At 35.8% G+C, this 24,288-nt stretch overlaps 1 protein-coding gene across 1 annotated transcript; it reads right to left on the bottom strand.

Moving 5' to 3' along the window:
• Window positions 1-33: 33 nt before the first annotated feature.
• On the bottom strand, window positions 34-24,044 carry IL20RB (interleukin 20 receptor subunit beta). The gene is made up of 7 exons (XM_074301617.1): window positions 23,814-24,044; window positions 19,003-19,129; window positions 16,917-17,107; window positions 13,729-13,853; window positions 9,014-9,164; window positions 6,478-6,620; window positions 34-1,095 (listed from the first exon to the last, which is right to left on the bottom strand). Exons 1-7 carry the CDS (start codon window positions 23,884-23,886, stop codon window positions 970-972), a joined length of 936 nt encoding a protein of 311 aa, XP_074157718.1. The 5' UTR covers window positions 23,887-24,044; the 3' UTR covers window positions 34-969.
• Window positions 24,045-24,288: the final 244 nt, after the last annotated feature.

The raw sequence follows: 24,288 nt of genomic DNA, 5'->3' as shown, positions 1-24,288 counted from the left end.
TATAATGCAAGTAAACATTGAAAAGGGAAATAATTCAGATTTTCATCCATCTGAAAAACATTTATTAGGTGCATTCTGGATACACATGTTGAAAGATATAAAAATGTAAACAAGATGTGATTTCTCCTCTTGTTGAGCTTAGACTCTGGTCAGAAAGACACACTTGTGACTAAAATGGAAGAATAAGAATACAAGCTACCATTCTGAACTATTTGATCCTTTACTTTTCTTAAAGTCCATCCTTGCCAGGACCTATTCCAAGACCTCACTACATTTCATTTCAAAAAGGTCCTTCTCAAATAGTTCTTTCAATCTTTATGTATCTATAATAGTGGCAATCACCCTTCCCTTTTCAATGAAAAGACATTTTAAAAATAATACCAAATGACTGGAAATTAATAAATTGTGAACAATACATTTCAATACCTGAGAAGACCAAATGGATGTCAATATATCCATAGCTATCATTCAAGCAGCTTTTGTATTAGTGGAAGGTAGGAGATACAAACTCTCCAGGACTGATGGTAAGAGTATTTATGAAGGTAGGTAAGTAAAACAAAATTTTGCCAATTTTTGCTTGGCTAGCATGAATGTCAGCTAATACTATTAGTATATCAGAATTCTGCTTCATAAAATCCAATGGTCATATAGTCCAACTGCATCATTTTGTAATTTTATAGAAAAACTGAGGCCCAGAGAATGAAAATGACTTTCCCATATTAATATAGTTTTTTAGCAGCAGAACCAAGGCTAAAGCCCAGACTTTCCAGTGTCTAGTCCAATGAACCTTCCATGATACCAGGATATCACTGTTAAGAGTCTTTCTGAAGCAATTTCTGCCAAACAGCTAACTCTGGGCAAATAGATCACAAGTTATATCCTGAGTTCTCTGATTTCCTTTCCTGAGAGTGAAATTGTCCTCTCTGGCTGCTCCTGATGTCCCACTATGCACAAGGCAGCCAGAGTTTTCTATAAAGCTTCTTGTATCCATGAACGAAAGAGCTCTTCAGGGTACATCACCCGCACAACTGTGTCACAGGTTTCAATGTCTTCCTTTTTACAGCTTATTAACTTCTGAGGTGAATCTGTTATTTTCTGGAAGAGAAAATGTTTTATATGTTTAAAAGTATTGTACATGTATAATCTATTTCAATTTGCTTACTGTCTTGGAAGGGGGGAAGAGAGGGAGAGAAAAAATTTGGAATACAAAGTTTTATAAAATATGAATATTGAAATGAAAAATGAATCTTTACATGTATTTGAAAAAATAAAGTATTTGGGGGAAAAGGTTTTAAAGTGAATCATTATTTAGCAGTAATGAATTTTCTTTGCAGGATAACCATGTTATTATTGTAATCTTCAACCAGGGAAAGACTTTTTTTATAGCTTTTTATTTACAATATATATATATGAATAATTTTTTTCAGCATTGACCTTGCCAAACCTTTTGTTCCAATTTTTCCCCTCCTTCCCCCCACCCACCCCAGACCATACATGTTAAATATGTTAAATATATGCATACATATCCATACAGTTATTTTGCTGGATAAAAAGAATTGGATTTTGAAATAATATACAATTAACCTGTGAAGGAAATCAAATATGCAAGTGGACAAAAACAGAGGGATTGGAAATGCTATGTAGTGGTTCACACTATTTCCCAGAGTTTTTTTGCTGAGTATAGTTGGGTCTATTCATTATTAAACAAATGGAACTGATTTGGTTCATCTTATTGTTGAAGAGAGCCACATCCATCAGAATTGATCATCATATAGTGTGTTGTTCAAGTATATAATGATCTCCTGGTCCTGCTCATTGCACTCATCATTAGATCATATAAGTCTCTCCAGGTCTTTCTGAAATCCTCCTCGTGGTCATTTCTTACATAACATAATATTCCATAACATTCATATCCCACAATTTATTCAGCCATTCTCCAGTTGATCGGCATCCACTCAGTTTCCAGTTTCTGGCCACTACAAAGAGGCCTAACACAAACATTCTTGCACATACAGGTCCCTTTCCCTTCTTTAAAATCTCTTTGGGATATAAGCCTAGTAGTAACACTGTTGGATCAAAGAGTTTGCACAATTTGAAAACTTTTTGAATATAGTTCCAAATCACTCTCCAGAATGGCTGGAAGTATTCACAGTTCCACCAACAATGCATCAGTGCCCCAGTTTTCCCACACCCCCTCAACATTCCGCATTATCTTTCCCTGTCATTCTAGCCAATCTGACAGGTGTGTAGTGGTATCTCAGAGTTGTCTTAATTTGCATTTCTCTGATTAACAATGACTTGGAGCATCTTTTCATATGGCTAGAACTAGTTTCAATTTCTTCATCTGAAAATTGTCTGTTCATATCCTTTGACGATTTATCAGTTGGAGAACGGTTTGATTTCTTATAAATTAGAGTCAATTCTCTATATATTTTGGAAATGAGGCCTTTATCAGAACCTTTGACTATAAAAAATGTTTTCCCACTTTATTATTTCCCTTCTAATCTTGTCTGCAATTAGTTTTCTTTGTACAAAAGCTTTTCAATTTGATATAATCAAAATTTTCTATTTTGTGATCAATAATGATCTCTAGTTCTTCTTTAGTCACAAATTTCTTCCTCCTCCACAGGTCTGAGAGGTAAACTATCCTATATTCTTCTAATTTACTTATAATCTCATTGTTTATGCCTAAATCATGAACCCATTTTGACCTTATCTTGGTGTAGGGTGTTAAGTGTGAGTCAATGCCTAGTTTCTGCCAAACTAATTTCCAATTTTCCCAGCAGTTTTTGTCAAACAGTGAGTTCTTATCCCAAAATCTGGGGTCTTTGGGTTTGTCAAACACTAGATTATTAAAATTATTGACTATTTTGTCCTTTGGACCTAATCTATTTCACTGATCAACTAGTCTATTTTTTAGCCAATACCAAAATAGTTTTGGTGACGGCTGCTTCATAATATAGTTTTAGATCTGGTACAGCTAGGCCACCTTCATTTGATTTTTTTTCATTAGTTCCCTTGAAAGTCTTGATCTTTTGTTCTTCCAGATGAATTTTGTTGTTATTTTTTCTAGGTCATTAAAATAGTTTTTTGGAGTCTGATTGGTGGAGCACTAAAGAAATAGATTAGTTTAGAGAGTATTATCATCTTTATTATATTTGCATGACCTATGCAAGAACACAATATTTTTCCAGTTGGTTAGATCTGACTTTATTTGTATGGAAAGTTTTTTGTAGTTTTGCTCCTGTAGTTCCTGACTTTCCCTTGGCAGATAGGTTCCCAAATATTTTATACTATTGCAGTTACTTTATTTCCCTCCCCCCCCTTTGAGGCTGGGGTTAAGTGACTTGCCCAGGGTCACACAGCCAGGAAGTGTTAAGTGTCTGAGACCAGATTTGAACTCGGGTCCTCCTGAATTCAAGGTTGGTGCTCTATTCACTGCGCCACCTAGCGGCCCCTTGCAGTTACTTTAAATGTAATTTCTCTTTGTAACTTTGTAACTCTAATTGTTGGATTTTGTTAGTGAGAGAAGAATATTGATGACTTATGTGGGGTTATAATGTATCTAATAGCTTTTTAATAGAATATCTGGGGTTCTCTAAGTATACCATCATATCATCTGCAAAGAGTCATAATTTGGTTTCCTCATTACCTCCTCTAATTCCTTTAATCTCTTTCTTGACTCTTATTGCTGAGGCTAGCATTTCTAATGCAATATTGAATAGTAATGGTGATAGCGGGCAACCTTGTTTCACCAAGAGATCCATCTTGATCTGCTAATTAATCTTCATGGCTTACCTGGTTAATCTTTAAACTGCTTCCTGCCATCATGCTTCCTTCCTCACTTCAGTGACTTGGATTGCCACAATCACTCTCCCCCACCCATTCAACTGATTGATAATCATAAAACTGACACAATCCAAACTAGGCTCATGTGAAATCTGGACCCTAGATATCAGCTATAATCATTTTACACAAAAAAACTGAAATCCAGAAATGAGAAATGATTTGTCCAAGATCATTTTGCTAGGAAATAGCTAAGATGAGGATTGAACACAGGACTTCATTAGTTTAAGGCCAGAACTATTTCTACTATCATACAATGACTTCCTCATGCTAAGAGGTTCTTTCCCTCTCAATTAGGAAAAGTTTGGAGAAACCTGAACTAAATCATCCCAAATCTAAATTTTATCAATAACTTAGATATTCAGCATTCAGCATTCTTACCCAGATCCATCCCTCTGTGGACATGATGATGAGGAATCAAAAGTTAATTGTATTGCATGATGGCACATGTATAGTCTATATCAAATTGTTTGCTTTCTTAGTGAGGTGGAAGGGAAGGAGGGAGAAAAATTAGAACTCAAAATTTTTTACAAATCAATGTTAAAAGTTGTTTTTACATGTAACTGGAAAAAATAAAATATTTTATAATATATTATTTTCCCAATTATATGTAAAGACAATTTTTAGCATTCATTTTAATAAGATTTTGAGTTTTAGATTTTTCTGCTTTTCCTCTTTTCCCTCCCCTCATCCTAAAATGGTAAGCAATTTGATATAGACTGAATAAAATATTTTAAAGAGCTAATTGTACATTTATTTTAAAATATCTACTTTTCATACCTCAAAAACAAATTCATCAACCTACAAGTACACTGCTTCATTCTGTTTTGTAGTATTCCAGATAGTACTGAATAAAGAATAAAATGGACAATGCTCACTTGAAAAAAAAAAAAAAAACTTCATCCCTATTGTGTTTACCTTCCATTAATTATTATCAGAGGTAGGTAGGTAGTACACAGATAGAGGTACTAGATTTGCAAACAGGAACACCTGAGTTCAATTCCATTTCTGATACTAAGTGTAAGACCCTGGGTAAGTCTTTTACTGCTTGTTTGCCTCCATTGGCTCAATTATAAAAGAAAATAATGATAGTACCCACCTCCTGGATTGGATCAAGTGAGATAATATTTGTAAAGTGATTAGCATAGTAACTGACTCATAGTAGCCCCTTAAATACTTCTTCCCTCTGCCTCCTATTCTTTTTATTAGCTTTGGCATGGGCCAAGATTCAACTATTCCTTATATTCATAAAGTTAAACCATTTTTTTCTGCACACATTGGTGTTATCCAATCATGCTTTTGTACCTAGAGCATCAATTATACTCCAATTGGAGGAGTATCAGGAACTGAGTCAAATGTCATTGGTTCTGCTTAAATTGAAGTGTCAGTCAAATGAAACCAGATATTGATAAAGAGTGCTTCATACTGATTCACTCAAAATCAGTGAGTTGATCAATCAAAAACACTGATTAAGGACTTATTGTTTAACAAATACTGTTCTAAGCAAAAGGGATAGACAAAAAAGGCAAAATACATCCCCTACTCTTAAGAAGCTCATAGTCTAATGGGAGATAGCACATGCAAACAGCTATGCACAAACAAGATGGAGAAAGGGTAAAATGAAGACAAATTTCAGAAGGAAGATAATAGCATTAAGGGAGAATGACTTCTGATGAAGGGAAGCTTTTAGCTGGAATCTGAAAAAAAGTCAGAGAAGGCAGGAGATGGAGATGAAGAAGGAGAGCATTGGAGGCAAAGATGATAGCCAGTGAAAATAGGCAGTCAGGAGATGGCATTTTGTTGTAGCAGGGGCAGCAAGTGTCAAGAGAGCAGATTGCATAGTAAAGGAGGAGAAAGTTGGATAAGGTACTGGAAAGGTAAAAGGAAGAAAGAGTCAGATTAGGAATTTGCAAGATGTTACTACTAGATAGGAACTTAGAAAATGGCCAGTTCACCCTCCATTTTCCAAGTGAGGAAACTGAGACCCACAAAGATGAAGAAACATCCATAGAAAGTAAATGGAAGAGCTGGGATTTGAACTCAAGTCCTTTGGCTCCAATGAGGAACCTTTCTGTTACACCCATGTTCTCCCATTCCTTTTCATCAATGCAGGAAAGACCACTCAGGCAAATCTCTGTAACTTTAAAGACCTCAATTTCTTCATTTGTAAAATGAGAAGTTTTGAACTAGATGTTCTTCAAGCATTTTTCCAATCCCAACAATCCAAAATTTTAGTTTAGGGAGAGAATGGAATAAACCAAAAAGGAACTTCTTTATAAACTAGAATCTTTCATTCACCAAAATTCCAGGTAATTAGCAATCATTCAAACAAAACAAGGTAAGAGGAAATAATTTGGTGCCCACAGGCTCATCAGCCACAATCAAATGGAAGAAAATTATCATTAATAAACAAACAATTCTCCTTTATGTGAAAGAAAAGAAAGATTAATAGTACCACAGCATCATGTCATTATTTAACATCAGATAACATGGAGTCCCACAAATATATTTTTCCTTCCTATCTGTGCATGTGCTGACTGTCATAATGTATACAAGTACCCAAAGTGTATGTTTCAGATGAAATGTAGTCCCTGCCCCATTGAGTAAAATAAAATAAAACAAAATAATTACCAATGTATCTGGAAGGACAACAACAGGACAGCAAGAATACCGCAGCAACTGGCTCATTTTCCAAATGAATAGAGGCAGACCCACTATAAGCAGTATTAAACCCATAGAGGAAAACAGGACAAGAGCCAGCAGATGGGATTCATCTAGAAACAAAGAAACAAACAACTTTATCAAAGCTTACTGAAGACATTTCTTGTTCCATGCCTGGAATGATCCAAAATTTAAGCAGCAAAAATAGCAATTAAGACTGCTGGCGAAGATCATGGATGGGATGATAGTAGTTGAGATTCCTGGCCAAAGCCAACTTTATTCATATATGGGATAGACAATTAAGATGTTACCATCCCTGAAATTCCATAGGTAGGGGGAACAATGGATAGAAGGCCAAACTAAAATCAACTAATCAAAACTTTAAGTCAGGAAGACCCATCTTCCTGAGTTCAAATCCAGTCTCAAATACTACTAACTCGTGACTCTGGGCAAGTCACTTCACCTTGTTTTGCCTCAACTTCATCTTCAAATAAGCTGGGGAAGGAAACAGCACAATATTCCTGAATCTTTGCCAAGAAAACCCCAAAGGGGGTCACAAAGACTCAGACACAACTGAACAGCAACAAATAGTTCATAGAAAGTCTTATTAAAATGCAAAGAATGTCAGGGGAGAGATAACATAAGCCACTAATAATCATTAATATTTACATGTGAGTTAGTTTTTCATTTTAACAGACAGCCTGATATAATGGTAACACAGAATAGAAACTCCATTAGATGGGAAGGCTTTCTTTTCTGGGGGAAATTCAAATAATGGGGTAACACATACTAGGGAATATTTTTCAAGAATGGGTTGGATGGAATGGTTTCTTCTAACCCTCAAAATTTGTGAAAAGCACTAGAGACTTTGTAAGGTCATTCATTCATATTATAGAAAAATAAATCTCTGATTTCAGAGCAAATTAAAAAAAAAAATCTCTAGGAACCTTTCAAATCAATGCACTGCCAAGAACACAAATGGTCTAAGTGCCTTGAACTCTTTTCTGTTACTATTACTAACTAGCTTTTTATAGCTAGAGCTTGTTATTTCAACTTCAGGACTTCTATTTCCTCATATGGAAAATGGAGAGGCTGAATTATATGAGCTAGATCTAAGATAATAGCTTTAAAAGAGACAACTTGATGATGTGGTGGACACTAGCCCTATAATCAGGAAAAACTGAGTTCAAATCTGGCTTCAGCTACTTACTAGCTGTGTAACCCTGAGCTAGTCATTTAATCCCAATTGCCTCAAAAAACATTTTTTTTTTTTTGAGATAATAGATTTACAGCTAAGAGGTCTAAGTGGTAAGCTGGAGCTAGCTCAAAACCAGCTCTCAAAAGCCAATTGCTAAATTTTTCATGTTGGAATTTACATCTCAAAACTTGACAAATTACAAATCAGGGCTTGATTTATCGTTTTATTGATTGTCTAGATAGATTTGAGAAAGTGTTGGGAAAAATATTAATAATGCAGATTAAATGTAAAAGTATGTTGAATGCACTTTTTCTTAATTTTTTAAGAACCAATAAAATATTTACAAGCATATTCTGGGCTGGAAGAAATAAGAAATGTCATCTAATTCAATCCCCTAATTTTCCTGATGAAAAATCTGGGATTCATACATACATTTGACCAAAATCCCACAGGGAGCTAAATGACAAAGCTAAACTCTCTGACACCAACTCCAGGATTATTTCTATCATACCACATTGCCTCTGCTCCTTCCAGGTCTGAATTTTTGTGAAATAAACAAACATGGAGTGTCACCTTGTGGCTAAATATATCCAATCACTCTTTTCCTAGACTGATATTTGTCCAAAAGTTTGACCAATAAAGCTGGTGGTATCTACTTCCTTAAATGTCACAGAACTCTCTAGGATCTCTTTGAGAGATTGGGAGAAATTGCAAGAGAGATCCTTTCAGATAATGACCACCCAAATGCCAATTAGCAGACCTGGTTTTTAACCAGGACATCTCACTCACAAGGCTACATTAGACAAGCATGAAACTGGGCCAGTCACACAGAGTAGTCGTAGCCAACTGCTTAGGGTTGCCTCATCCTGAAAGTTCCACCCAATAATTTAACATGATGGGAAAATTACTCAGTCTTCCCTGGTTTTCTCAAATGAAAGTGTCCTTTTCTTCCTCAAAATTTCTAAGGACACTTTGTCAAAATGTCTCCTTTGCCTTCATCACAACCTACCTTGAATTATAATCATATGAACACATATCATAGCTTTTTGATTAGAATGTAACCTCCTTAAGGGCAAGAACTACTTTATTATTCTTTTTTTACTCTCCACATACCGAGTATCAAAACCAATGACTTGGACATAATTGGAACCTTAAAAATGGTGAATTTGAATTTGATCAGCAAAATTAGTCTGACCTTGGAGGTGGAAAGAGAAAAATAAATGTGGCTAGATTATTCCTGAAGCAGACATCCAAAAAAAGTAGCCACTCATCCAAGCAAGTGGTGACATTTTTTTTTTTTTTTTTTACCTTGTGCTCTGATACATTCAACTTGGTTAAAGGCACTGCTTCTCTCAATAACTTCCACGATAGTTTGGGCTTTCACACAGTACTCGGCTCCCGCCTCCATAGTCTCCAGATGTACTAGACTGCCACCTTCCCTCACAATCTTGTAGAGTTCCTTATGGAAATTCATAGTGAATACAGTTATATTCTGAGAATGATGGATAGGAAAAAAATTGTCTCATTTCTATTCCAGGAATATTGGGGAAAGGAAAAGATTTTGTTGCCTTGTTTTCAGAAAGCAGGCTTAGTCAAGAGACTTATTTTTAGTGGTTATAGAGCCATAAGAAGACATCTGTGCACTTTAGGCAATAAATTCTGCATATATTATGAAAAGTGCTGGGTTTGAAGTCAGAATACCTGCATTCAGGTTATGCAAGCATGAGTGACTCACATTGACTGGGTGAGCTCTAGTTTCCTAATATGTAAAGTGAGAGGTTTAACTAGATCAATTACAAGGTATCTAATTACTTCTAATATTCAGATTCTAACAACAATGTAAAGAAAAACAAACTTTGAAAGAAGTAAAAATTCTGATCAATGTAATAACCATTTACAATTCCAAAGAAGCAATGAGGCATGCTACTGTCATTCTGTCTCAAAGTGTAGAAAGAGACAGCACATAGTGTGAGAATTTGTTTTTCTCTACTATGTCTTACTTAATGGCTGTTCATTTCTTTTTCCTAGTGGGAAAAAGAGAGAATGACTAGGGATAAGGGTTCTAAAACAATAAGAAAACAAAAGAAAGCTAGACGGAATCACCAACAAATAAAACAACTTTGAAAATTACATCTTGAGTTTATTATGTACTTTGAAGGAAAAGCAATATATATATATAATATAAATTTATAGTTTCACATACATATATATGGGTATATATCTTATCATGGCTTGATTTATTGTTTTATTAATTGTCTAGATGCATAGACAACACACACACACACATATATATATATATATATATACATTTTAAAAAGTGTCTTTCATTTCCTGCCCACCTCCATTCCTGCCTTTTGTGGCCTTGGTCTTTGTGTACTTGACCTACCCTTGCCTCAACTCATATGGCTACCAGTAGGAAAGATACTAATGAAAGTTCCTACCTGAAGTCAACTGAAACTCCTTATATGGCTCTGATCCTTATAAAAAGGCAATTAAGTGGATAGGTGGTGGACTTGGAGTCAGGAAGATTTCAGGAGAATCTGACCTCAGGCATTTAACTAGTTCTGTGATTCTGGACAAGTCAATTAAACCTTGTATGCCTCAGTTTCCTCAACTATAAATATATAATATAAATATGATATCACCTCATAGGATTGTTCTAAGGATCAAATAAAACAGTATTTGTAAAGTGCTTTGTACAAAGACTGGCAAAAAGTAGGCCTTCAAGAAATATTTGATGTCTCCTCCCATCCCCTCCATTATCTTTTAAGATCTTAAGTTCTGTGAGAGTAAACACTATTTTTTGCTTTTTGTGAGTGTGTGTGCCCAGAGCTTAGCATAGTACCTGACATATAGTAAGCACTTAATAAAGTAGTTCATATGAAAAAGAGAGCAAATGATTTCAGAAAAGCCTAGAAGGACTTATATGAACTGATGCTGAGTGAAGTGAGTAGAACCAGAAGAACATTATACACAGTGAGATTGTACAATGATCAACTATGATAGACTCAGCTCTACTTAGCAATACAATGATGCAGGACAATTCCAATAGACCTGAAGAACTATGGAGACTAAATGCGAATTGAAGCACATTGTTTTTACTTTTTTGTCTGCTTTTTTTTTCTTGTGGTTTTCCCCTTTTGTTCTGATTTTTCTTTCAAGACATGACTAATATGAAATGTTTAAAATGTTTGTACATGTATAACCTATCAGATTTCTTGCTGTTATGAGAGGTAAGGGAGGGTAGATGAAACTTAAAATTTTACAAAAATAAATAAATGTTGAAAATTATGTTTACACATAATTTTTTAAAAAAGAAAATACTATTAAGGGGAGAAAAAAAAGAGAGACAAGAAAAGGAAGGTGATTGAAAGGATGTTAGATTTCAAAATGAAAGAGACCTTAGAGGTCATCTGGTACAATCTCTCATTTTACAGAGAAGCTATGAGTTTTTCCATGAGTCATATAGATAGTACGTCTCTGAGACAGGATTGAAACATAAACCTCTACTTATACATTAGGAATCTAATACTTAATGTGCAACAAGAAAATGGTATTTACACACATATATTATATCTAGGTTATATTGTAACATATGTAAAATGTATGGGATTGCCTGTCATCGGGGGGAGGGAGTAGAGGGAGGGAGGGGATAATTTAGAAAAATGAATACAAGGGTTAATATTATAAAAAAAATTACTCATGCATATATACTGTGAAAAAAATTATAAATAAAAAAATTTTTAAAAAAAGAAACATAAACCTCCTTGACTTAGAATCCAAATGTTCTATCTACTATACTAGACTGAGGAATAAAAAGTTATGGGATATCTCATCCAGGAAGAGCTCTATTCCAAAGAAATATAGATTGGTTGAATATGTTCTTATTACAGATTTCTTGGAACATAATTCACATTATCAATACCTTCATAGAGTTCTTACCAATATTATATTACTCATTCATGCACCACATTTTAACAGTAAATACTTAGGACTATTTGCTTTCAGCAAGCTGGGTTTTCTTTTGGTTTTGACTCCATCCCTCCTACAAGGGCTTCTCCTGGACTGGTGTAGTTCTGCCAGTCATTGTCTGACCGTCCCAAGTCAGAACCTGCCTCAACACACACACTTAAGATTTATTTCAGCGTTGGCAATCTGTAACCCAATTTTAGCACTCCAGTAGACAGCCAAATTGCAATGCCAAACTTCTCTCCCTTCAGAATCTTAATTATCATAATAAGATCTGTTTTTCAAAGGCCTGCTCCTTTACCCACCCTCTTCCCCAGCATACGCCCTATACCAATTTTCACCTATGGGTACAGATGCCCCACCTCCAGGTGCACATGGAGCAGATAGAGGCATTTATAAGCCAATTTCAACAAGATGAAAAAGATTAGGAAATGTTTTGCCATGTACACAACTTGTTAGGGCACAATAACTGCAAAGTAAAACTAATGAATAATAGAAAACTAGATCAAGAAATAGCAGAGTTCAATAGTAGCAGTCATTCCTTCTCTTTTCACAATCCCTTCCCAAGAGATTTATGCCTCCTCTGTTGATCTAAAATGGATTCCTAATTGAAAGTTTAGACCATTCCAGGAATAAATGCTATTACTTCCATTCCACAAATATTAATTTCATTCATGTTTCTGCCTTTTTTTTTTTTTTTGCAAGGCATACTACCAGATAGGCAAAGGGGGCCTCCAAAAATATACCTTATGCAGAGGGTCAGCCAAAGGGCCTGGCAAACCAAGCAATAGAGAAGACCAAGGTACACTCTGCCAAGGAGTGCCAGTAATATCCTTCCTTAAAGAAATCATAGTCCTCAAATATTCACTGTGCTGGCCAATGACCAACCCTACCAGCTTGCCTTTCACATAGTAATGGATTTCAGTCTTTCAGTATAAAGGTTCATTCAGTCTCTGTGCCAACATACTCTCTTGTCCTGAGCTTTGCATTTCCCTTTATATCATTTTGAATGATTTGACATTTCACCAGTTTGGTTTTCTCTACATCTTCCTATCCTCCATAAACTCTATCCATGTTTTACTATGAATGATCAGTAAGAGCTACTTAGCATACTAAAAGTTTGAAGTTTGTTGTTTGTTATTGTTACTGGGTTGGGTTGAAGATTACCATTTTAAGATCATCTATCAGAGTCTACCTTATTATGTTGCAATAACATCATCCCTAGCCCACTGTACATGATGGTGGTGGTGGTGATACTAAAAATAATAGCATTTTTAAAGTCACTGAAGTTTGCTTGCAAAGCATTTATGCCATTTTATCTTCAAAACAAATCTGAGAGGGAGGTGCTTTTATTAGGGAAATTAGAACAGTGGACATAGTGCTAGACCTGAAGTCAGGAAAACTCACCTTCCTGAGTTCAAATTTGGACTCAGCTACTTACTGTGTTGCTTTGTCCCTAAGCAAGCCAGTTAATGCTATTTGCCTCCAGTTTCCTCATCTATCAAGTGAGCTGGAAAAGGAAATGGCAAACCATTCCAGTATCTTTGTCAAGAAAACCCACAGACTGGGGGCAGCTAGGTGGCGCACCAGCCCTGAATTCAGGAGGACACGAGTTCAAATCTAGTCTCAGACACTTAACACTTCCTAGCTGTGTGACCCTGGGAAAGCCACTTAACCCCAGCCTCAGAAAAAAAAAAAAAAAAGAAAAAGAAAAAGAAAGAAAACCCACAGAGTGTTGGACATGACTATACAAGAAGTGTTGTTACTATTCCCATTTTACAGATGAGGAAAACTGAAGCACAGGTTAAGTGACTTATTATCCTAGTTCACACAACTAGTAAGTGTCTAAGGTTATATCTTGAACTCAGATCTGAGTGATTGCACAGACTTTTAGGACTCCAAATCCAGAAAACTATTTACTCTCCTAGTGAGCTGCATGAATAGGTCTGCTCTACTCCAAACAGGACCAATTTCTCTAAATATTGGTAGGATCAGAAAATGTCAAAGTGAGCAGAACTACAAAAGCCTTCTTTATCAAATATAGGAAGTCTTACCTGAGAATTGGGGCTCTTTTTCCAATAAGTAACATTGAATTCAAAATACGGTCCCATATCCTCAAATTCCACTATTAAATGATAGCCATCCTTGCTAATTTTCATTCTGGGAGAGGTGAGGACAGCTGTGAAAAGATAAAATAGAATGAGTGACAGTTTCCCTTCCTACAGGAAAAATCTTTAGGTCTTTGGAAGGGTGGAAGAACAGAAACACATCCCAACAAGTTTAATTTCCCAGGAAAATCAGTGTACAATGTTCTTAATGGTAATAGTGAGGATAACATATAGAGCATGTACCTGGAAGAATAGTCTTCATACCTCTGATATCTTAACAAAATTAGTTCTTAGTAAAATATAAATTCATAAAATACAATGTAGACTCCTTGACCCTTTAATATTATATTAATAATGATTGATTACTTGATTGACAGCTGATTGAAATAATTGGATTATATGCACTTTGTTTTGCCTGAGTACCCATGTTTATTATGAGTTTTGTTTGTCTCTTATTTTAAGTTGAAGAAAAGGGGAGAGGAGAGAAAATAAATGCATGTTAATTGAAAAAAAACATTTAAGATAGAAGAGAAACAGATGGAGAGAATTAGAGCTGGTAGAGATGCAAAGAAGACAGAAGCTACTTATAGAGCTGGTGGCCAAGCTCTTTGGAGAGGAAGCCTGTGCATATCCATTAGCAGAAACAGACTAACAGAGAAGTTCCTAGCCCAGTAATAAATTTTTAGGGCAACAGAAGAATTCCTAGATCAAGCTTGCTAGACATCACAGGAGCTACAACCAAGGAGCACCAAGGGACAGATCTATGATGAAGAAGAACCAAGCTAGACTTTGCCTTTTACAGATCTTAGGAGTTAAATGAATTATGCATGTCCACATTGACCCAAGTATCTATTAACTCCAAGAAACCACAAGGTGGGTACCTAGTGATGCGGGCGGTTGCCCCTTTAAGATTCCTTTATGATCCCCAACTCCCAAGACTAACCTTAGTCAGCACCCTTTTGTATTCCAAAGGGAGATATCCGGATCTGAGATAACTAATGATCTGCTCAGGTTTCCCAACCCCCACCTGGCAGGTTCTGGCCCTCCCTAAAGAACCAACTTGGGACTCCACCCATACACCCCTTTTACCAAATAAAAGAGCCAAGCTGGAATCATCTCTGCAGAGGGTCGAAACATGCTAGCAACATGCTTTGCATCATAGATTCTCTGTCCATCGGACCTCCTGGTGTATTTCTCTCTTTATCTAACTCCTTTTACTAACCAGACTTTAACCTTACTTCCAAACCCTAAAATAAACCTTTATTTATTTATTTATCTATCTATTTATTTATTTATTTATTACTATTTTTTTTTTTTTTATCAATCTAGGTTTTCGGGTCTGTAAATTCCTTTACAGGGGACTCTTGCGCCATTACAAGATCTCATTTAACTTTGTATCCTTGCGCTGAATCCAAAGGGGTTGCAGGGGAGCTCCATTTGACTCCCTGTACCCTGAATCTGCCACTAGACCTCAATTAAACCTAATTTCATTTAGTATATACTTTATCTAGACCTCATCACCTAGAGCAGGTGGAGGCCTACCAGAAGGGAAAGGGGATGGCTAGAAGACAGTTTATGAACTTGGATGTGAATACTCACTCAATAGTCTTTATCCTAAATACCTTCTTTTTACCTTCTTATTTAAAAAATATATATATATTTCTTTTTAAAGTTCTCACAGAGGGCAGGAGTTTTTAATGACTATAATTTTGAGGCATACAAAAAAAGATTTAGTGCAGCTTTCTTACATTGCCTCTTGGCTTTTCGTTAGTTTTTCTTTCCAGACTGAATAACCTACATTCTTTAGAACTTTATAATGATTCAGCATTTTTGTATCTGTTGCTCAATTCGGGTCACTGTGTCTGGCTCACCTTCTTGAAATCTCTATTCCCTTTCTCCACTCCATCCCTCTCTGGCTGAGAAAGCAGTGAGGGAAAAACTCCTTGCATAAAGTCTGAAAATAAAATTAGTTTTCGAGATTTTCAATCTATAGAGGAGGTCCCATTTCTAAAGGCCTTACTCTCTCCAAAAAAAAAAAAAAACAACAAACAAACAAACAAAAACCCTTTAAAATACAAATAGGATTCATACAATTCTTCAAGCCCTTCCAGGGGTTCTCAAACTACAGCCTGCAGGCCACTTTTATGCTGCCCGCCAGGTTATGGCAAATGGGCTGAGGGGCGGAGACAGAGTGTGAGGTTTTGTTTTTACTATTGTCCAGCCCTCCCACAATCTGAGGGACAGGGAACTGGCCCCCTATTTTAAAAGTTTGAGGACCACTGTCGTTAAACTGATGACTGTCAAGCCTGAATGTTGATTCCTTAAGTTAAATTTAGCAATCAAACATACATGGATTTTCCTTCTCTTACACATTTTCTTTAGCAAAATATAATTAAAGCTTTTATCTCACCTTTGCATTAAAAAAGAAAGAACAAGTAGGCAAAACTTTAAATGTAAAAACAACTCTTGGTAAATAATCTTTTCATTAATTGTTCTGTATAATAAAACAGTAGAGAGAAAGGAGAACAGAGTAGATTCACAAAGAAACAACTGGGACAGTAGTTAGTTGTTTCTCCAAGAAGTTTCTTCAAGAGTCAGTCACTTCGCTGGATTCTCTAAATAAATTTATCTCTAAACAAGGGTATGCTAGTAGATGTTTAACAATGGCTTTCCAAGGGGTTGGGGGAGGTGGGGAGAAGTTCAAGAGGCTTAGATTTTAATAGGAGACAACCCCAATAAGGGAGCAGTGGGAAGGGAAGGGTTTGTTGGCTCAGAAGTGCCACAGAGATAAAAGAGAGAAGGGGGGCTAGCAAAAGCCAGTGAAAATATGGAGAGGGGAAAGAAAGATACAGTGAAATATAGCTGGACATACTTAACTAGGTGAGGCACTCCAAGCAGGACTGCATGGGATTTAGGGCAGAATTTAACGATATAAAAAACATATATAAAGAAATTTTTCTTTTACTATACCCAAACTTTGCAAGCTATGATTAGAGAACATTGTAGACACCATTCCTGAAGCTCTAAGGTTGGATTAAATAGATCAAACATAGGTAGATAATAATGATGAAGACTGATAGCAGAAAGATAAGTAGATGAAAGATGTGATAAATGAATAAAAAGGATTTACTTACTGGAGTTGCGATTGAAAAGCTCTTTCAAAGTGCTCCAGGCTGAACTTTGAGTGCCCAATATTGCCTTGACCCGAAAGTTATAAGCCACAGTGGCTGTAATGTCATCTGTAACATTGCATTCTGGAATGCTAATGGAAGAACACCAACTACTGGGGATCCAGATGGAGCTAGTATAACATCTTTCATATTCTCTGAGTAAAAGACAAGAAAGCATGCAATAAGACTTCTTAATAAGACACATTATCTGAATTCAGGAGAGGGAGGGAGTAGGATCTTCAGAATCCATGATTTTCACTATTGCTCCTTTGCAATTTTATTGAGACCTGACTTTCTCAGTCTTCCCAGATGCTAATGCCTTTTACCTTTTCTGATTATTTTCCAGCTATACTTTAGATCTCTTATCATAGTTCCTGGTACATAATAGGTACTGTGTAAATGCTAGTTATTATTATCATTATTATTACTAATTATTCTCTTTGTGATTGCATTTTGTTTCCCACATAAGCTCCTTAATGGAGACTTCTGTGCTTTGTCTTTCATTGTATCTCGAGCACTTAACACAGTATTTGGCACATTGTAAATATAAACATTTATTAAATGTTTGTTGATTGACTGAAATACCCATAATTAACTAGGAAAACTCTCTCCTACTTAGTCATTTTTACTTTCTCCTTTGATATCCATGTCACTATACCAAGAGAGGGAGAGTTTAGGTGACCCAGGAAATAGAGAGCCATCCTTGAAGTCAAGACCTGGATTCAAATCCACCCTCAGATATTTACCATGTGACCTTGCCCAAGATCAAGTCACTTAACCTTGTTTGCTTCAGTTCCCCATCTATAAAATGAGCTGGAGAAGAAAATGGCAACCATTCCAGTATCTTTGCCAAGAAACCTCTAGGGGGATCTCAAAGAGTTGGACTCAACTGAAAAATGCCTGAACAAAAAATACTAAGAGAACATTCATAAATCAACCAATCACTGATAGTCTGGTACACACCTAAAACTTCCCCAAAGGCAAAGATTGTAGCAAAAAGCTAAGCAGAGATAAGATTTATCTCTATCTTTTATCAGGCTACCCAAGTGCCTTTAAACTAAGGAGTTTTCAGCCAATGTGCACAAACTAAATCTAAAAATTCATATTTACACAGAGTAGATTTATCATCCTTACCCTCTCTTTGTTGATGTCATTCTGGCTATGTTCAAAAACTCCAGGTATAAGGTTAACCATCTGAATTAAGACTATATAACAAGAGAGACTGCAAACAAATCTAAAATCCCAAGGGACTTTGTTGTCCTTGTTCAGTCGTGTTTAACTCTTCATGACCCATTTGGGGTTTTCTTTCTTTCTTTCTTTCTTTCTTTCTTTCTTTCTTTCTTTCTTTCTTTCTTTCTTTCTTTCTTTCTTTCTTTCTTTCTTTCTTTCTTTCTTTCTTTCTTTCTTTCTTTCTTTCTTTCTTTCTTTCTTTTTCTTTCTTTTTAAATAGCTTTTTATTTACAAGATATATGCATGGGTAATTTTTCAGCATCAACAATTGCAAAACCTTTTGTTCCAAATTTTCCCTTCTTTCCCCCTACCCTTTCCCCATTTGGGGTTTTCTTGACAGAGATACTAAAATGGTTTGGCATTTCCTTCTCCAGCTCATTTTACAAATTAGAAAACTGAGGCAAACAAGGTTAAGTGACTTGCCCAGGATCACACACCTAGGAAGTGTCTGAGGCTTCTCAGGAAGAACTAAGTTAAGTGATTTGCACAAGTAGTGAGTTACAGAAGCAAAAATAAAATCTACATCTTCTAAGTGTAAATTCAATGGTTTGGGGAAGTTTACCTCACTATGTCAAGATGCTTCCAAAACTTTATGACAACCTGTGGCATATGCTGTGTTGCAAGGAACTGGATGGACAGAAAGATATTATCTAAGTGAATTTTAAAGGAAAAACAATAGAAGAAAGAAAGAGAGAGAGAGAGAGAGAGAGAGAGAGAGAGAGAGAGAGAGAGAGAGAGAGAGAGAGAGAGAGAGAGAGAAGGAGGGAAGGAAAGAGGAGGGAGGGAGGGAGGGAGAAAAGAAAAAAAAGAAAAAACTTACCCCTGGTACTCAACTGAATAATTTACTGTTTCTCCAGGGACAATCACTGGACTCCAAGTCAAGATATGCTTCATGTTAGTAGAATGTACAGAAAGGTCTGGAGGGGCTGGCAGAATGACAGCTTCATCTAAGATTGGCAGATAGACAGAGATATGTCACCAGATTGAATGTCAGTTGACCTGGATTTCAGTTCTGGCTTTGCTCCTTGCTATCTATATGACTTTGGATGACCCATTTTTAGCCTCAGTTTTCATACTTATAAAATGAAAGGTTTGGGTTAGATCATCTTAAAGGAGTCCTTGAGATCTCTAAGATTTAGTTAAATACCAAGGATTCAAAGTATGTCTAACATAGAGTCAGGAACTCTCTAGGCCAGAAGTAGCCTCGAAAGCCATTTAAATCATCCCCCTATTTTGTTTTTGCTGTTCAGTCATGTCTCATTCTTCATGACCCCATATTGGGGTTTTCTTGGCAAAGAAACTGGAGGGGTTTGCTGTTTCCTTCTCCAAGTCATTTTACAGATGGAAAACCTGAAGCAGATTTGGGAAAGGGACTTGCCTAGTCACACAGCTAGGAAGAGTCTGAGGGCAGATCTGAACTCAGGAAAATGAATCTCCTATGTTAACTATCTGATTCTTAAAGAAAAGAACATAGCTTGAAGTCTTGGCTGTAATGGAATAAACTCCACAGAGATGGTATAACATTAATGATTCTTTTTCTCCTCCTCTTTAACAACGGCAACACTGAATAGAGCACTGGGATCAAAAAGACCTGAGTTCACCTGCAATTATTGATTGTGTGAGGCTAGGCAATTTTCTTAACCTGTCTCTGCCTCAATTTTATCAACTGTGAAAAGGAGATTATAACAGCACCTACCTCCCAGCATTATTGGGAAGATTAAATGAGATACTATTTGTAACCACACTTAACTCAGGATCTGGTATACAATAGGTATGTTTAAATGCTTTTTTTCTTTCCTGTTCTCTTTACTTCCTTCTTCATTATTCCTCCAAAATAAACTCATTTTTTTTCCTGTTGATCTAAAACTGATGATAAATTACTTAATTTCTTGGATTTAGGATCCCAGATTTAGAAATGGAAAGGGAATTTAGGAATCATCAAGTTCAACCTCTTCATTTTTCACATGGAAAAAAACCAGTCTGGGGTGTAGAGTGATATCCACTGTCACATGTGTAGGCCCTAAAATGATGAAACTAAGTCCTCCAATTCCAAGTCACAGAACAATCCTACCTCCCTTTGATTATTTAAAATGCATGCTTAGTCATTCATTATGATTGAATTGATAATAAAATTCCCTAAGAGATAATTCCTTGCTTCTATATTCAGTGAAAAAATTCTATCCACAAATTTTCCTCAGAGGAAATATTGGATTGGTAGGTGTCTCCCCACCCCCTTTTTTCCTCTCTTCTTCACTCTTTCAACTTCTTCTCATTAGACTTCTTTATACTTTTTTTTTGGTGAGACAATCAGGCATAAGTGACTTGCTCAGGGTCACACCCTAGTAAGCATGAAGTATCTGAGGTCAGATTTGAACTCAGGTTCTCCTGACTACAGAACTGGTTTGCTATCCACTGTGCAATTTAGCTGCTCCTCTATTTATCTTTCAAGACAAATATGAGCAATTTCATTCTCCATGAACTTCACCAAAGCCAAAAAGATAGTTTTTAGAGCTCTGTCTCTTTACACTTTCCAAAGTCTGCTTCTATTATTGCTACTCCTGAAGTTCTTCTTTTTCCACAAAGTTCTTCAAATCCCTGGTATGAACCACATTCCTGCTCTTTCTCTCCTCCCTCCTGATCCTGATCCTCCCTCAATGATAACCACATTGACATCTCAGAATAATCACACACTCACACATTTAAAGATTATCTATTGTGTATTACATTAACCCACATTGAGAGAGAACCAACCATCTCCCAGGTAATGAACTTACTTTGGTCTTTAAAAAAATAAAACCCATGGTTATTTCACTATTATGCAAACCTGCTATTTAATCCTAAAAAAGGCAATTTTAAAAATAATCCACATATACATAGCGTTTTATCTAAATTTTAAAAATTCTTTCACTAAGATAAACAGTTTAATCTATATTTACTATGCTCTTTGATAATGAATACTATGGCAATTTAGTGTTAGCAGAAGCTTTGAAATCATTAGAGAACAGATACAAAAACATATAACCACAGCATCAGTGATTCTCCTCAGCCATAACATCCTTTCCTATCTCATAACATCTGTGTAGATGACATTTCAGAAGCAGACAGATCAGGAAAGATCTTGAAAGCAAAAATTTTGTTCATATTTCATAATTGTTCATAAGTTGTAGGCGTTTCAATGGGCTAAAGGAAATGGACCAACGAGAATGTAATGAATTTCTTGGAAAAGCTAATTATAATGGCAATGGGCAGCTGACAATATGAGTGACTGAACCACCGGATGTGATGATAACATTAAGTTGCAATGCTGCATACAATCTCTAATGTCAGACAAAATAATTTGTTAATGTTTGTAAAGGACTAAATATTATGGGGCATATAAAGAAATGGAAAATAGATCATTCGCTTCAAGGAATCTGTACTTTATTTGGGAAGAGTTGAATGAAGTGATGTTTCTCAGAACAGAATGCAGATATAGATGATAAACATTACAAAGTTTTATCCTTGCCAGAAAACATGGTATCAAAGAAAAAGTGCTGAAGTCCTAAAACTTGAGCTCTGACCAATTTCTGCTGTTAATTAGCCACATGACCTTGGGAAACCATTTCCTAAAGTTAAAAAATGGGGGAGTGGACTAATTCCTTTCTCAAATATATTGTCATTCTTTAAATGAAGTTTATTACAGTTTCACAAATTAGAAACTTTCTACCTGAATAAGTTGAGAGGGATACACATACACATAGGCATACATATTATATGTATATATGTATTTATACTGAATTTCTGACACTAATGCCATATTTCTTGATTCCTCCTTCACAAAATCAGCCACCCAAGAAGTATGTATTGAACATATATCCTGTAAAAGATACCAAAGAAGCAAGGGTGTTCTCAGAAGGAATTTATAATCTGGGTAGACAGATATATAAAACATTGTCTGTAATATACTAAACTTGCTTGGAATCAGGAAACTAAAATTTGAATCCTCACTCAAGCACTTATTAATGTATGATCCTGGACTACTTACCTTTTCCCTCTCTGAGTCTCTGGAGTAGAATTAATTTTATTGTACTATCTGCCTCAGACAGTTGTGAGTAAAGCACAATATACTTTAAAATGTTATACAAATATTATGCATTATTAATACTAAGTTAGCATTCAATAAGGAGGCAACTATGTGGCTCTGAGACTGGAGTCAGGAAGAGCTGAGTTTAAAACTTAGTAACTATGTGAATCTGGGCATTGTCAATGAACCAGTGTTTTCCTTAATCCATTGGGGAAGAAAAATGACAACCAGTATCTCTAACAAAAAGAGTTGAATATGAATGGACATGAAAATGTAATTTATATTATATTGCTATGTTTTTAATTCGAATGTTTATGAATTAACCATTCATACAGATAAAAAGTACTATTGAAGTTTAGGAGAAAGAATTTGTGAAGACTAAAACAGTCAGAAAAAGCTTCACGGAAAAGAAGGTATATGAACTAGGCAATGGAGGATCCAGAGAGTAAAAAGGAAATAAGGAAAATATTCTATTCAATGAATGACAAAAGCAGAGATAAGAAGGGGAAATGGTACACCACGTGCTCAGGACTGTGAGGAGTCCAGAGTTTGAAGTTTCATTTGAAGAAATAAGGTTGTAAGAAATAGGAATGGGCCAGATTGTGAATGGTCCTGGAGAGTTTAGACTGAAGGTCATAGTCAACAAAGAATAACTGTCCATTTTGAGCAAGGATGTAGCAGGATAAAATAGTTAAATTCTTAAGGAAAAAAAAAAAAAAAAGCATCGTCTAAAGGTTACAAATGGTACCATTTCTGAAGTGCTGTCCCACATAAGCCCTGAGATTGTCCTTATTTCAAAGGAAATAAACACGTTCTGTTACAGGTTCAAGTCAACACTGAAAAGGCAGATTTAAAGAAAGAAACCCCTCTTAGGCAAGTTATGACATGAAAACTAATCTAAGACAATTGAGGCTAGGATTTTGGAATGATGAAACAAGCTGAAACAAGCAAACCAGAGCATGTCAAGAAAGTCTGTAGAAAGCTCTGTTGCTGAGAAAATTCCTTCCAACTAAAATTATTTATTTTTAAATATTACATTTCTTCCCCATTGCTTTTTATGTGATGATCAGAATTTGTGAGAGAAATCATTTCTTAGATGGTTTGGAACTAGTTTCATGCTAATTAGTTGTTCCTCCCTATATACGGTTATCTTGAAGTGAAAATTTATAAAACCCATAGCATGTTCTCCTTGAAGCACACATGTTCTCTGGAGTGAAGCCTCCAGAGCATATACATTTTAAGATTTAGAAACTGGAAAGCAAGAAAGAAAAAAAAGCAAAATTTGGTAGGATTCCTTCAACCTTTAGAACTCCTGATTTATGCCATAAGCATTTTCTCTTTTAATCAATTTTACCTTTCTAGCTTGCCACCTGGAAATTAGAAAATGGACAGAATTTGGAAATAAACTTCTTTTTACCTTCTGAGAGTATTTTGTATTATTATTATTTTTAAAACATAGACACAAGACTTTTTTGGTTATGTCCATGTCAAGCATTCAAACCCAGGGAAAGGTATCTTGCTTTGTTTCTCCTCCCACATTCTCAGACCCCAAATAACCACTAGGTTACCTGTGAGCAAAGTTGGAATCAAGGTACAGAGAAGCCACACAACCAGGTAAGCTGATGCTTCTTTCAGAACCATTCTGTGGGTCCAGTCTTAGCTTGGCTCTGAATGGTCTTTTTTCAGATCGAGCGTCTTTTCTTGCTTAGCCATTTTTGGTGCAGTGTACAGATTTCTGAAGGAAAGGAATTTTGGAGGTGTCCGAATTGTTCTGTTAAGAAAGATCAGACTGGTGTAACAAGACCAAGTACTACACCTCCCACTTCTTAGTCATGCAGTCATATTTCATTAAGGGGAGTGGCTAGGAGTTCCAGACCAACTCAGCTCAAGCCTGTTTGGTGAATTCCACACTTGCAGTTCAGCCAGAGACTCCCCAAGTTGTACCCTTTTTATATAAAAGGTTTCTTTTAATATATATTATGAATTGATAGAGAATAATTTCCAACCCTATATTTAGCATTCTTTTTCCTTTCCAGTTGCAGG

The sequence above is a fragment of the Sminthopsis crassicaudata genome, chromosome 3 (assembly GCF_048593235.1).
Source record: "Sminthopsis crassicaudata isolate SCR6 chromosome 3, ASM4859323v1, whole genome shotgun sequence".
NCBI classification, from domain to species: Eukaryota; Metazoa; Chordata; class Mammalia; order Dasyuromorphia; family Dasyuridae; genus Sminthopsis; species Sminthopsis crassicaudata.
The sequence above is the reverse complement of the archived record's forward strand: the minus strand, read 5'-3'. Positions and strand labels throughout refer to the sequence as shown.